Consider the following 15,712-nt stretch of genomic DNA (forward strand, 5'->3'; position numbering starts at 1 on the left):
TAGGTGGTGGTGATGATGATAGAGATGGTGGTGGTGGAGATGATGATGATGATGATGGTAGTGGTGATGATGGTGGTGGTTGTGGTGCAGTAAGTGGTGGTGGAGATGATGGTGATGATGATGGTGGTGGTGGTGATCATGGTGGTACTTGTGGTGATGATGATGGAGGTGGTGGTGGTGATGATGATGATGGTGGTGGTGATGATGATAGCATTGGTGATGATGGTGGTGATGGTGGTGGTGATGGTGGTGCTTGTGGTGATGATGATGGAGGTGGTGGTGGTGGTGGAGGTGGTGGTGATGATAATGATAGTGGTGGTGATGATGATGGTGAAGGAGGTGGTGGAGGTGGTGGCGATGATGGTGGTAGTTGTGGTGACGATGGTGGTGGTGGTGACGATGATGGTGGTGGTGGTGACGATGATGGTGGTGGTGGTGATGATAATGGTAGTGATGATGATGATGGTGGTGGTGATGATAATGGTGGTGACAATGATGATGGTGGTGGTGGTGATGATAATGGTGGTGACAATGATGATGGTGGTGGTGGTGATGATAATGGTGGTGGTTGTGGTGCAGTAGGTGGTGGTGGAGATGATGGTGATGATGTGATGGTGGTGGTGGTGATAATGGTAGTGGTGGAGATGATGATGATGATGATGGTGGTGGTGGAGGTGGTGGTGATGATAGTGGTGGTGGAGGTGGTGGTGGTGATGATGGTGGTGGTGGAGGTGGTGGTGAAGATGGTGGTACTTGTGGTGACGATGATGGATGTGGTGGTGATGATGATGGTGGTGATGATGATAGTGTTGGTGATGATGTTGGTGATGGTGGTGGAGGTGGTGGTGATGGTGGTATTTGTGGTGACAATGATGGATGTGGTGGTGGTGGTGATGATGGTGAAGGAGATGGTGGCGATGATGGTGGTACTTGTGGTGACGATGGTGGTGGTGGTGACGATGATAGTGGTGGTGGTGATGATGATGGTGGTGGTGGTGATGATAATGGTGGTGACGATGATGGTGGTGACGATGATGGTGGTGGTGGTGATGATAATGGTGGTGACGATGATGGTGGTGGTGATGATGGTGAAGCAGGTGGTGGAGGTGGTGGTGATGATGGTGGTACTTGTGGTGACAATGATGGGGGTGCTGGTGACGATGATGGTGGTGGTGGTGATGATGGTGGTGGTGGTGACGATGATGGTGGTGGTGGTGGAGATGATGGTGGTGGTGGTGGAGATAATGGTGGTGGAACTGATGGTGGAGCTGGTGGTGGTGACGATGATGGAGGTGGTGGAGGTAGTGGTGGTGGTGGAGATGGTGGTGGAGATGATGGTGGTGGTGGTGGAGATAATGGTGGTGGAACTGATGGTGGAGCTGGTGGTGGTGATGATGATGGTGGTGATGGTGTTGGTGGAGGTGGTGAAGGTGGAGATGGTGTTGGATGTGGTGGTGATAGTGGTAATGATGATGGTGGTGGAGGAGGTGGTGGTGATTATGATGATGATGGTGATGATGGTGGTGATGGTGGTGATGGTGCTGTAGGTAGTGGTGAAGATAATGGTGGTGTTGGAGATGATGATGATGATGATGATGATGATGATAGTGGTGATGATGGTAGTGATGTAGATAATGATGATGATGATTTTCATAGTAGTGGTGATGATGGTGGTGGTGGAGGTGGTGGTGATGATGATAGAGATGGTGGTGGTGGAGATGAAGATGATGATGGTAGTGGTGATGATGGTGGTGGTTGTGGTGCAGTAGGTGGTGGTGGAGATGATGGTGATGATGATGGTGGTGGTGGTGATAATGGTAGTGGTGGAGATGATGATGATGATGATGGTGGTGGTATTGGTGATGATGGTGGTGGCAGTGGAGGTGATAGTGATGATGATGGTGGTGGTGGTGGTGATGATGGTGGTACTTGTGGTGACGATGATGGAGGTGGTGGTGGTGGTGGTGATGATGATGATAGCGTTGGTGATGATGGTGGTGATGGTGGTGGAGGTGGTGGTGATGGTGGTACTTGTGGTGACGATGATGGAGGTGGTGGTGGTGGTGGTGATGATGGTGAAGGAGGTGGTGGAGATGATGGTCGTACTTGTGGTGATGATGATGGTGGTGGTGACGATGATGGTGGTGGTGATGATGATAATGGTGGTGATGATGATGGTGGTGGTTGTGGTTGTGGTGCAGTAGGTGGTGGTGGAGATGATGGTGATGATGGTGGTGATAATGGTAGTGGTGGAGATGATGATGATGATGATGATGATGATGATGATGATGATGGTGGTGGTGGTGGTGGTATTGGTGATGATGGTGGTGGCAGTGGAGGTGATAGTGATGATGATGATGGTGGTGGTGGTGATGATGGTGGTACTTGTGGTGACGATGATGGAGGTGGTGGAGGTGGTGGTAATGATGATGGTGGTACTTGTGGTGATGATGATGGTGGTGGTGGAGGTGGTGGTGATGATAGTGGTGGTGGAGATGGTGGTGGTGGAGGTGGTGGTGATGATGGTGGTACTTGTGGTGACGATGATGGAGGTGGTGGTGGTGATGATGATGGTGGTGGTGGAGGTGGTGGTGATGATGATGGTGGTACTTGTGGTGATGATGATGGTGGTGGTGGAGGTGGTGGTGATGATAGTGGTGGTGGAGATGGTGGTGGTGATGATGGTGGTGGTGGAGGTGGTGGTGATGATGGTGGTACTTGTGGTGACGATGATGGAGGTGGTGGTGGTGATGATGATAGTGTTGGTGATGATGATGGTGGTGGTGATGATGGTGATGGTCATGGTGGCAGTGATGATGGTGGTGGTGGTGGAGATGATTATGATGATGGTGGTGGTGGTGACGATGATGGTGGTGGAGATGGTAGTGGTGTTGATGATGGTGGTGGTGATAGTGGTGGAGATGATGGTGGTGGTGGTGGTGATTATGATGATGGTGGTGGTGGAGATAATGGTGGTGGTGGAGATGATGATGGTGGTGATGGTGGTGGTGGAGGTGATGATGATGGTGGTGGTGCTGTAGGTGGTGGTGAAGATAATGGTGGTGGTGACGATGATGGTGGTGGTGGTGGTGGAGATGATGATGATGTTGGTAGTGGTGATGGTGGTGGTGGTGATGATGGTGGTTGTGGTGCAGTAGGTGGTGGTGGAGATGATGGTGGTGGTTGTGATGGTGGTGGTGGTGATGATGATGATGATGATGATGATGGTGGTATTGGTGATGATGGTGGTGGTGGAGATGATGATGATGGTGGTATTGGTGATGATGGCGGTGGCAGTGGAGGTGATAGTGATGATGATGATGGTGGTGGTGGTGCTGTAGGTGGTGGTAACAATGATGATGATGATGGTGGTGGTAGAGGTGATGGTGGTTGAGGTAATGGTTGGTGGTATGGTGATGGTGGTGGTGCTGTAGGTGGTGGTGATGATGGTGGTGGAGATGATGACGATGATGATGATGATGGTTGGTGGTGTGGTGATGATGGTGGTGGTGCTGTATGTAGTGGTGGTGATGGAGATGATGGGGTGGTGGAGATGATGATGATGATGATGGTGGTGGTGGTGATGATGATGTGATGATGATAGTGGTGGTGGAGGTGATGGTGATGATGATGATGGCTGATACATAAAATCAAAGATTACATTTTCAAAGCAATTTTGTAAAATTGCACATACAAAGCAAGCTCAAGTTCAGTCTCTCCCCACTGCACATCTGAGCCGCCTTTTCCCCCGACAGAACTCAGTTCTAAGAAATGTGCCAGCCAGGGTCAGACAGCTGAGATCCAAAATAAATTGCCTGCATTTCCCTTGAGGTCAAACCTGCTTGGCCAGGTTCAAATTTATTGTCTCTCACTTTCTAGAGGAAGACCATAAGCATGTGGTCAATAGCAAGCAGCCAGTGACCCGGCCTCACTCTCAAGTTACGCCCTATATATAACATCCAACCCTACCATCTCCTCCTCTGAGCCTCCCCATCTCTGTTACTCTGTCTCTTCCTCTCTCCTTTTCCATTTCTCTGGAAGCACCCTGACACTCCCTGCTCTCTCTCTCTCTCTCTCTCTCTCTCTCTCTCTCTCTCTCTCTCTTTCCCCCACTCCCTCCCTCCCTGTTGTCTGTCACCCGAGCAGCCTCCAGAAGGCTGTGTGTGTTTACCCTCACTCGGCCTGGCAACAGGGGCCGCATGCTCAGGATTACCGGAGGCCCTGTCTTTCATCGCCGCCTGCTCCCTCTTCCTTTTGCCGTTGAAGTCCTGGATTGCGAGAACCGTCAGTACGAAAGGGGCTGGAAGGGAGCGGAGTTATTTTAGGGGCTTTTTTTAAAATCTTTTTTGGACTTTTCTCTCTTTATTGTGACATTCATTTCAGTCTTGAAAGGTGTATTTTTGTGATTTTTGGTCTGGAGTACTTCAGTGTGGATTTGTGGTGATTAAAGCAAGATGGATCATTCTCTGTTCGGCTGCCTGCGGAACCCGCATGCTCCAGCCCAGACTCTCCACCCAGCCTTCACCCAGTCCTCACTGGCATTGCATGGCCGCTCTGATCACGTCTCCTACCCTGATCTACCCGGACCCTCACCGCCGTGCAGCTACACAGGAGAGGAGGGAGGTTTCGGAGGGCTTCATGCACGCAACCATCCTTCTCAGCAGCTGCCCCATCATCAACAGCATCAGGCCGCCTGGCATGTCCAGCAGATGCCCTCACCTGGCAGCACCCGTCATGCCGCATGCCTTCCACACCCTGACACTCCATCAGCAGAGCTGTGTACATCTGGAGGAACAGCGGGTCAGAATATGTGCACAGCAAACACAAGCCTAGGAAACACTGACCCAGTGGGAGCAGTGTGTGGGTCTGGGGACTACAGGCAGCAAACCATGTCACCCGTAGAACCAGAGAGGAGGAACAGTAAAGGAAAGAGCGACAACTCGGGTAAGCAAAGCATATTTATACAGTATTATTGTACCTTCGTTAACACATCTCAAGAATAATAATGTAAAATAATAATATTGCTATATTCATAAACTTTAATATAAAATTGTTTTTAAATAGTGAACTTTTAAAATGTAATAAAATGACAGAATTTTTTAAAATTTACTAGCATTTTCAAAAAATATTACCAAATTATCCAAATGAGTCCAACTTTTAAAACTCACATAACTCAAGGAGTTTAATTATTTAGCATGTGTTTTTCACAACAATTCAAACAGATTGTTTAAATTATTTTTTGCATAACTTTCACCCTTCAGATGTAATGCGTTATCAACTAAAAATTCACTTTAGTTGACTTTAAAAAAAAGTTAATTAATTATGCCAAACATACACCGCAGTGAACATTTTCACACTCTACCAATCAAAGATGACTGATTATTATAATTATTGTCATTTTATTTTTGTTTGGTCATTTTCTAGTTTCTTTCATTAAGACTTCTGGGCTAGAACCAAGATTTAAGTGACATATCTCACCACTGTAACAACTGCACAGAGTCCAACAACTGAAAAGTTTGCAGTATGCATTTCATTTTTCTAAACCAGCTTTGGTTTGGTAGTCATCCATTCTATTTCCATACTCACTAATAAGTTATGCTGACCAGGAAAATGCTTTTTCCCTCTTTCAAGATTATATTATGATTTTTGTCAACTGTCAGAAGAAACTTTTGGTGAGGTTTAGTTATATTACATATATATGCTTTTTAAGATTTACTCCGCACTGGTCACATCGGTTCTGAAAGGGGATTTTATCATTAAAATTTTTTTCTCTTTCTTTCTTTCTTTCTTTCTTTCTTTCTTTCTTTCTTTCTTTCTTTCTTTCTTTCTTTCTTTCTAGTATGCTCTTTGTATTTTATTACAGTCTAATACAAAAAGCTCTATGTAAAGGACGGATCAGAAACAAATCATTAATTTCAATTAAGTTTTAAATCAATTCAATTCAATGATTATTGCCATGACCTCCACAATAGTTACAATATTGCCAAAGCATTGCAATTTTATCCAAATAGCAATAAAAAGAGTTAAAATTAAACAAACAACAAACAAAACAAACAAAAACATTGCTACGTAACATGTAGCAGGCCGCTCGTCCATTAAACCGAATCAGGTGTGAAGTCACAGCTCACACATTAAATATATTAAGCACAAGTGATAATATAAAATCACAATGTTTTTGGTGTTTTGTAATCCAATTCATGCTAAGCATATTTAGTTATGCTATTTTGTTATATATGCAATTAAAATCAATGACAGCATAACTAAGTTTAAAAATGAATATGGCAGTACAAGTTCAAAGCTACGGACTATATAAATTTGTTAACATCACATTAATGTTTGGTCTTTCTTATCAAATGTGCATGCACAGTAAGGTCTAACAATATGTTCTCGTCATTTCCCAGTATTTTTCCCCCATTCTTCTTTGTTCTATTATGAAAGGTGCGGCTAGAGACATTTATAAAATGAATAGTGGCACCATATATCTGAGAATGTCTCAATGACCAACTCTTGCACGTTCAATACCAATAAATGAAGTGGGTCGTAATTTTCCTCAGATCGCTTTCATGTGGTCAGGACAAAAATATGGTTTCAAAAATTATTCCTCCTCCTTGAAAGTAGAGGCAGCAGTTTCAGCTCTGTAATGGTGCCTTTATGCCTTTCATGAAAACACTTTAGGGGTTAGGTTTGCTTGAACTTCACAGGAGCATTTATAATATTACAGTTCTAGGTGACAAAGTGCTGGATCACAATTTATGGGCCACTCTTTCAGACATGGCCTTTATTTTCAACTACCATGAAAATCTTTAAGTAATAGGCATGCTGAAGAATGGGGAAATACCAACCAGTATCTTTTCTGTAGGCTGATTATGAAGGTCTAGACAAGGAGACTCCACTATAATATTTTAGAAGTAAACAAATTTCAAAATGCATACAGTATGTTGTGTTGCTGTAGGATCAGTAATATCAGCAGTCAGATCTTTACCAAGATGCCAGGATTTACTGTAAAATTACTTCTACACAAAGTCATTTCAAAATTGTATTTAAGTTGTATTTATGTTTTTTTGTACAATATGAAGCAGTCAGTAGAATGTTAAATGGGAGTTTTCAGCATGAACACTAAACATATTTTGTGGTTCAAAATCTAGTACACATGTTGGGGGATCAAAAGCACAGGTGTGAGTAGCACAAGCATTTAAAGCCCAGTTTCACCAGTAGGCCATTAAAGCCCTGAAGGGAAATGCCACAACAAGTTATACCTCTGAGACTGATGAGAGAATGACCCAATGTAGCACCAGACTCGGCCATTAAACCTGCACTCCACTGGCCAGCACATGCACGACTTACTGTTCCACTTAAGAAAATCACCCCACCGTACACTCAGGTTACAATAGGAATAGGTAAGAAGCAACCCTTATTAAAACTATTAAGAAGAAAGCATTAAAATTGTGTGTTAGTTTTAACTGCAGCACAATTTAATGAATAATATTGAATTATCATTCCAAAAGACGTTACAGTACAAAGACTATAACATGAGCAAGCTTCCTGCATTTGCAAATAACCTACATTAATGGCAAAAATACTAAATCACTTAAAATCTTTCTAAAAATAAGACATGAGACACATGAAGGACAGTAAAATGTAGCATGGATCATATAGAAATAAGAGAACAGGAGAGCTGTGTTGATTTAGTCCAGGTTTACTCTGCGCCTGGCCTCGATGGCCTTCTGCAAACACATGACCAGTATCTGCATAATAAAAGGTGACTGGAACCCCTAATTGTTTAGCTCTTATTTTATTTTCATTTCTCCTGGGCTCCTGTAGTTTATCACACAAATCCCAGGTCTTTTTTTTGTCCTTTTGTATTTTCACAAAAACATTTTTGTCCAGTTTCAGCAAATTTTCCCCCCACAGCTGGAAAATGTTCTGTTTTTCATTTCAGATTCCCAAGACGGGAGCTATAAGTCAGACGTGAGCAGTAAGCCCAGGAAGGAGCGCACAGCATTCACCAAGGAACAGATTCGGGAACTGGAGTCAGAGTTTGCCCACCACAACTATCTGACACGGCTAAGACGTTACGAAATTGCTGTCAACCTTGACCTCACAGAGAGACAAGTATGCCACATGCTGAGTTTGTGTTCTGATGAATATTTATGTTTACACAGAGTGAGATACGGCCATGCCATTTTTTAATTGCCAAAAAATAAATCACAGTTAGTTTTAAGGTAAAATACTAAAAACAATACTTGAAACCCTATTTACATATTTCATTTTGATTTAAATCTTACAACCGAGTAGAAAATTGACAAACGCTTCCTCTATAGAAATTAAAGAGTATAAAAAGCTGATGTTTTGACATTGGGTAATCTTGTAGATGAGAAGCACAATATCACTCTAATCTGAATAGACTTCAAAACACAGGCGGTATGGCTGGTCTGGGTTCCTGTGTGTGTGTGTGTGTGTGTGTGTGTGTGTGTGTGTACTCTCAAAAATCATATGGTAATTAACGGAACACTTTTTGCATTGTCAGTATTCACATCTATATACCTGCTTTTTGATTTTATGTATGATTTGAGGTTGAATGAGTGTCAAGTACATAGCCTTGAAAATACTGTACTGTATTTTAGCACATATTTGAGAAAAAAAAACCACCCTGACCACACTGCCTGAAAACACATTGCTTGTGTTATAAGTAAAAAAAAAAATGATGTATTTGATTAGACACGCAGATGTGTTGTTTTTAACACATCTGTTTTGAGAGCGTGTGTACACATTTATGTAAGTATCCTTATTCCTCCTGCTGTTTGTGTAGCCCGAACAGAGCCAAATGTTTCCACAACTTCTTTCACACACTCAACATACTTCACACTCTGTAATTCTGACACCTTTAAATATGACCAAAACCTACTGAATTTTCTTTTTACCACAATGCAATGCTTCAACTTCACCTTTGCCTTTCATTGTATCCCAGTGTAAATCAAATATCTACTTGTCAGACTGCATTTATCCACTACAGTCTATGGATGTCACACACCCATACATGATCCGGAGAACCTATAGGATAAACCCATCTTGAAGGCCTTGGCCCAATGAAAAGCCCAAGAAGCCAGACAATTCACATAGGATTCAAATCTTCCTGTTCAGCCCTGTTTTCCCTCCTCCACACACTGGCTCTTGAAGATTCCCTTCCCTGGTCCAATAAATCTGTGTGTGGGTTGATCTTGGAACAGCTAAATCTCACTAGTTGATGTGCTCACTCGTCACATTATATCAAAGAATTCAATGAGTGATGAATCAGACTAGGTGCACGTATTCTCAGTAATCCTAGTACCATAGACTCTTCTTGTTTTCAGTGCCCATCTAAATTACACCTACTCAGCAAACAGGTTTTGGCTAGCAGAACAGTTTATAAATGTTACAGTTCTGAGAACAGTTTCAACTGGTCAAGTGTTTTCTATATTCTGAGAACATAACATTTGTAAATGTTCCAAGAACACTGCTTCAACCTTTTTTTAAGTTTTAATACTAATGCAAATAATGTTAGTTTATTGTTTAAATGCGGACAAACTGGGCAACATTCTACTGACATTGTGAATTAAACCATTATTACAATATGAAGGCCACTCGGTAGAGTGCATATCTCCACCAAGCCACGTTATCAACATCAAAATCAAATCACTTGAACCTAGGATAATACTAAAGCTGTACACCAAATTTAGTCAAAATCCATTCACTACTTTTTGAGTTACAGTACGTTGGGAACAGACAAAAAATAAAAATAAAAATCCTGGATCCATATACATATCTGGATTTCCATCAAAATCTAATCAATTGGCCCATGGTTCACCATTCCTCAAAATTTCATCAAAATCCATTCAATACTTTTTGAGTTATGTTGGGAACAGTCAGGCAAACAAACAAACAAACAAACAAACAAACAAACAAACAAACAAACAAACAAACAAAGAAAGGTGAAAACCTCCTCCAACAAAGTTGACAGAGGTAATAATTGGTTAAATCACTTTATACCACAGAGGTGTTGAATTCTCAAAACTGATTGGTCAGGAGGTCTTGATTAATGATCTATAACAGCTTGGCTCTGACAGTCGTTCCAGCTGCAAAGAAAATCACAAGTTCATTTTAATTCACTGTTGTCATTTCTGTAGTAAGAATTCATTCGCTGGCTGGGATGGCAGACATTCTGTATAATCAAACACAAAAAATAAATACATTTAAAATCATAAAGAAATGTATAATAATTAATATGGTGAAGCTTCCTCCTACCAAGTTGTTGATTATTTTCCTTTAACAGCACATCCCATTGTGTTTTAGTTACCCCCCACTTTTTTTTAGTACAAACCTTGTTATAGATCTTTGTTTATAAATGTATATAGGTAATTTCCTTATAACACAAATTGTACCTGCGACTACTATTGGTTTAATAAAATGAAATATTTGTACAGTAAAAATACTATAAAGAGTAGTAAACAGTTATAAATGAAACAAAATCAATATTTGAAAACTTCTCGGAGGCTGGCATACTTGCTTCTTATTTTTGCAGCAAAACCCAGCAGCCTTCATTGTATTTTTGTCTGAAAAGTGGTGTCTGATGCAATATGCCGTTTTATTCACTGGAATACAAGCCTTTTTCTGCAATATTTTAATTTTGTGATTTGGAAATCTGAAATGTTTTTGTACTGGCCCAATAATGTACAAGTCATAAAATAAAGATCCATAATGGAGTTCTAAAAATAGAAATAAATAAATAAATAAATAAATAAATAGGGTGCAAAAGACTTAAGTTCTAAGTACTGTGTGTGTGTGTGTGTGTGTGTGTGTGTGTGTGTGTGTGTGTGTGTGTACGTATATATATATATATATATATATATATATATATATATATATATATATATATATAAAGTCAAACCTCTTAAGTATTTAACTAACTCTGACATCAGGGGGAATATGAACATTACATAAGCATCATATTCATGCAACCATATTCTACATATAATTTCCAGCACAGCTCACTCTAAAATACCTGCTATCTAAAATAAGTACTTACCCCTAAAATAGTCACATAGGTTGGGGGTTGTTACCAACTTGGGGTCTGGAACCTTTCGGACTGTTTTAGGCAGCAGCTTAATCATCACTAAGAGACACAATTACAGCACAAGTTGTCAAGTCAGGAAAATAAGTCAGGGCCGAGGGCCAGCAGGCTGCAAGGCGCCACGTATCAGCACATTATTGACCAGGTGTAAATAGCCCAGCCACCCGATTCCAACACCCATGGTGCCAATCAGGTTGCTGCACCTCCCCTCATCCAAATTTCATGAAGAAAAATCCCCAGTGTTAAAAGAAGATATCTTCTGTAAGTGTGACATCAAAGAGTCGCCGAGTTCTGCCATGGAAGATGAAGTGTTGTGTGTTTCACATAAGAGCAGTGTAAAGTGAACAAGTGAGAGTACAACTGAACTGTGTGCTGTCAGTGGTCTGTTACAAAAAGCCTGTAAATCAAAACAGAAACACAGACTCATACACCCACATTAAGAAGAGACCTCTCACATAGAGGTGATGGTGGTTTTAGAGGTGGGGCTTATATGCCACAACAGCTCCTTCTCAAAAGTATCACACCCGCCTGCTCAGGCACGCACCGAGGGGCATTAAGTTTCTCTGAATGCAGTTCTAGCAAGTCAGTGTTGCTAGGAGACTCAATTAATCCTGTAAATATTGTGTACATTTGGCTACTCTGCATCATTATCCACTTTATGATACCAGAAGCGTATTGCTTTTAAAATGCTTTATAGTATACTCTGTGCTTAACTGAAGCCTGAGTTGATTGGTTGCATCTTCAATGTGCGTAGGTGAAAGTGTGGTTTCAAAACAGGAGGATGAAGTGGAAACGAGTGAAGGGAGGACAGCAGGGAGCTGCAGCGCGAGAGAAAGAACTGGTGAATGTAAAGAAAGGAACCCTGTTGCCCTCCGAGTTTGCTGGCATGGTGGGACTGCATCACCCTGTAGGCTCCCCGGCCAACGAAGACGACAGTCACGACAGTGACCACAGCTCTGAGCACGCTCACTTATGACCATCTGGAAACTTCCACCTGAACCTTACTGTTTTCCTCAGGAACCGACATTCTTAGGATTCTAGGGCCTTTAAAACCAGAGCCAGATTTTAGCATTTCCTAAGAATCTGCAACGTCTTTAAGATGGCAAGACTGGACACAGACAAAGAAGCAGACAAAGGAAAAATTTAAAAAGGACTGGGATTATGGATGAAGATAAATGACGGCAGGTTTTTTTTTTTTACATGTGAGTTGTAGCTTTAAATTTAGATTTTGCAAATAAATGAAAGACTGTTGTGAACATTCCACATAAGTGCCTTGGGGAAATTTTTTTTGCACTGTTTTAATTATTGCCTTAATTGAATGCTACTGTATTGAGTTAATTTTAAATATGATGCTGTAAATGAACACTTGCAGCATTGAGGAAGCAGTATTTTGAATAATAATAATAATAATAATAATCAATCATCATCATCATTTTCTGAATCACACTGGCTATTAAATGCCCATAAATATCCTGTATAGAACAGTTATTGGTATGCTGTGCATTTCTCACTGAGCTAGATATGAACCCAAACTACAATTTGCTTTGGATATTTAGTTAAATTTTATAATTTGACCAAATATATGAAAAATATGTTGATGAAAAATTAAGTTTTTACAATACTTGCAATGCTTAATTCTTGCTAGCATGAAGGCTGTTTATGAGTAATTATGTGTCATATAAGAACAGTGCATTTTATACCATTTCTGATCTGCTCCCTTGGATGTGTAGTTCATTTCCTCCCCCCCTCCCCCCAATTTAATATGTTTACCTTTTAAATAAACAAGAATTGCATTTTCATTGTGCCATTGACCTGAATAAATTTACCACAGAGTTGTTAAATCTGTTTCTTTCTCCCCCCCCCCCCCCCCCCCCCCCCCCGCTTTTAGAGTTTTGGTTTCCTTATAAATATTATCACCTCTGAATAAGTTAATGTGATGTAAATTTGATGGAAAGCCATGTTGAAAAACCAACATTATGCTTTGACATTTCTATGATTGCAGAGTATTTGCTAATTTCTGGAGTAGCATTTTGGAAATTGGCTGGAGTTTTGAAGAGTTCTCACTTATGAAAGCAGCTGGTGATTCTATCCTTCCAAAATTTAGAGAGATTTGATTTGTGGCTTTACTGTTCCCCTTGACACTCTGGCAAAACCCAGTCTAAGTGGATTTGTTTTCAGCTGTGGTCAAAGGCAGCCATGCGTTTTCCTCTGTGCAAGACGGTTTTGATTAGCTGTACAATTTAGATGTTTGTATAAGATATACTGTGATCAAAGCAAGACGCTGAGCAATGCTCTTGAGAAAACAATTCGTGGTCATAAGAAATGCCTTGCAAACATGTTTAGCTGTAGCGTGATCATGACCATGTCTAAACAACAGCATGAGTAATTTGGGCTGGGAGACGTTGCTATGGACAAACAGATCAATAAAAAAAAGTTACATAAATAAACACAAATCAAGGCAAACACGACTTAGGTATTAGAAGTTTCCCACAGGCCACAAACTAGATCATTAAAGAAAATGAAAGCAAGCAACCAAAACGTGAATGATATGTTTTTCACTGTGACTGTGTGGTAAAGAGCTAATTGGAAGCCATACTGACTGTCTGTTTTATTCTAGGTTTGTTTTCTCAAAGAAAGATTAAAATAGAAGTTCAGTAAGTAATAAAACATGACAGAGAATGTTGTTATATTGGAAAACAATCAACAACTGAGTGGTGTGATGTAGCCTGATGCAAAGCTGAGGTCCTGTTCCCACCCTAAATTTGATTATTTTCCTGTAGCAGCACATATCGCCAGTGATTACGAATGTTTATTATTTATTAATGAAGAACACATAATACTTTTTATACAGTTTTAGTTACATTGAGTGTTGTGGTAAACTCCATGAACCAAGTTAGGTCCTTTTCTCATTTCCATTAGAGCAGCTATAAACTGTCATTCCACTAAAAGCTGGGAAATCGGAAAGTGCAAAGTTCTGAAGAATCCTGTGCCATAAAAGTAATTGACTGTTACAAAGCACCCACACTGGAGACTCCTTATATAAATAAAAATAAATAAATAATGAGGTGCATGAGGTGTTATGGTAGAAATGATAAAGTACTACCACAAGCTTATTCATGTAAACCTATCATTTAAATTACAGCAGGTACTATTATCAGGGCTGCTGTTATAGAACACTAATAAACACCTTCTGACCAATCAGACGACAGCATTCAACACTGCTGTGGTATAAATATTAATAATGTGTGGTTGGGCTTTTAAAAACCAGCTTGTTGTACTTAAACTATTTATTTATTTATTTATTTATTTACCCACCCACCCTCTATACTGCTGGATGATCTGGTTTCTTTCCCCTATTACTTTTGAGGCTTTGTCTTGTATACAGTCTCCCTCAGCATTTATAAGGTCCAACTTATCCAAGGTCAGTCAGTCAATGCAATGCAAGAGGATGATAAAACTGCTGTTGTTTTGAACTGCCTCTGGTCCATGTTACTTTTGATCTTGGATGAACCATCTACCTTGACCCCACAGGGAACAGCTTTCCTTTAGCAGGAAGGGAAATGTTGTCATTTCACTGTGCCATGCCAAGAACAACACAGCCAACTGAAGACTTTTCCACATTGAATTTGGGTGTCTGCGTGGCCTCTCAGTGCAATGATTTAGGATCATTTTCAGTGGAACTGAAGGTGTTGATGGATGATCCTAGCTAGTGTCACAGTGGTTGTGAGATTCAGAATCCAGTGGCTCAATGCAAGAACAAATCTTTCAACACGGTACAGATAATGAAACATCCACATATTTAAATTAGATTCAAACAACCATTTTGCAACAGTAGGAGATATGTTTCAAAAGAACAAATGGTCATGAATTAAATGTGTGCATTGAATTTCTCACTGTTTCCACAGACAGTCTGGATCAAAGCCAACACACAGTGCATCTGGGAGAAATTAAAAATCACTGTCTGTGAGAAATGTACATGTTTATTCAAATAATTAAGCATAACCAAGAGATCAGGCATCATCACAGATCCTTAGGCTTAATCAAATTCCATGGCTGCTATTGAGCAAAAGTCAATTGTCATGCTTCCAGACAAAAACAAACAGTGGTTGTGGTGTAATAATAAAATGGTTTGACCATGTCACATTTTTCAGTGACTTAAAATTCTGAACTGGCAAACTGGAGCTACATTCCCCTGCAAGTGTTTAAGCAAGAGTTCGAATTCATTATGCTCTTGGAAAGATTATTATAGCAACTCAAACAAATCCTACATCCAAAATCCAGTGCGGTTTAATGCTGCGGTATCCAAGATTGAGGAATCGTCTAGGGCTCAGGAAATTGTTCCGAATCGTAAGATTATGGCCGGATGATATCGAATGACGAAATGCAGGAAACCACAACCCCTCCAATAAACTGGCAGGGGACCATGAGTGACAGCTGTTTTGTCCATTTAGAGTCTTATTTATTGGCACAACAGTGACTTTAACTACAGTAGATCTGGGCCAAGAACTGAAGGAAATAGTGCAAAATGTGACTTCACACCTGGAACATTAAAAGACCAAGTCACGCATATGACCTCTCGACCAAAAGAAAAAGATGAACATATCA

General features: G+C 40.8%; 1 protein-coding gene across 1 annotated transcript; it reads left to right on the top strand.

Moving 5' to 3' along the window:
- Nucleotides 1-4,418: 4,418 nt before the first annotated feature.
- meox2b (mesenchyme homeobox 2b) lies at nucleotides 4,419-12,329 on the top strand. The gene is made up of 3 exons (XM_060942072.1): nucleotides 4,419-4,944; nucleotides 7,940-8,112; nucleotides 11,862-12,329. Exons 1-3 carry the CDS (start codon nucleotides 4,455-4,457, stop codon nucleotides 12,081-12,083), a joined length of 885 nt encoding a protein of 294 aa, XP_060798055.1. The 5' UTR covers nucleotides 4,419-4,454; the 3' UTR covers nucleotides 12,084-12,329.
- The last annotated feature ends 3,383 nt before the right edge of the window (nucleotides 12,330-15,712 follow it).

The sequence above is a fragment of the Neoarius graeffei genome, chromosome 16 (assembly GCF_027579695.1).
Source record: "Neoarius graeffei isolate fNeoGra1 chromosome 16, fNeoGra1.pri, whole genome shotgun sequence".
NCBI classification, from domain to species: domain Eukaryota; kingdom Metazoa; phylum Chordata; class Actinopteri; order Siluriformes; family Ariidae; genus Neoarius; species Neoarius graeffei.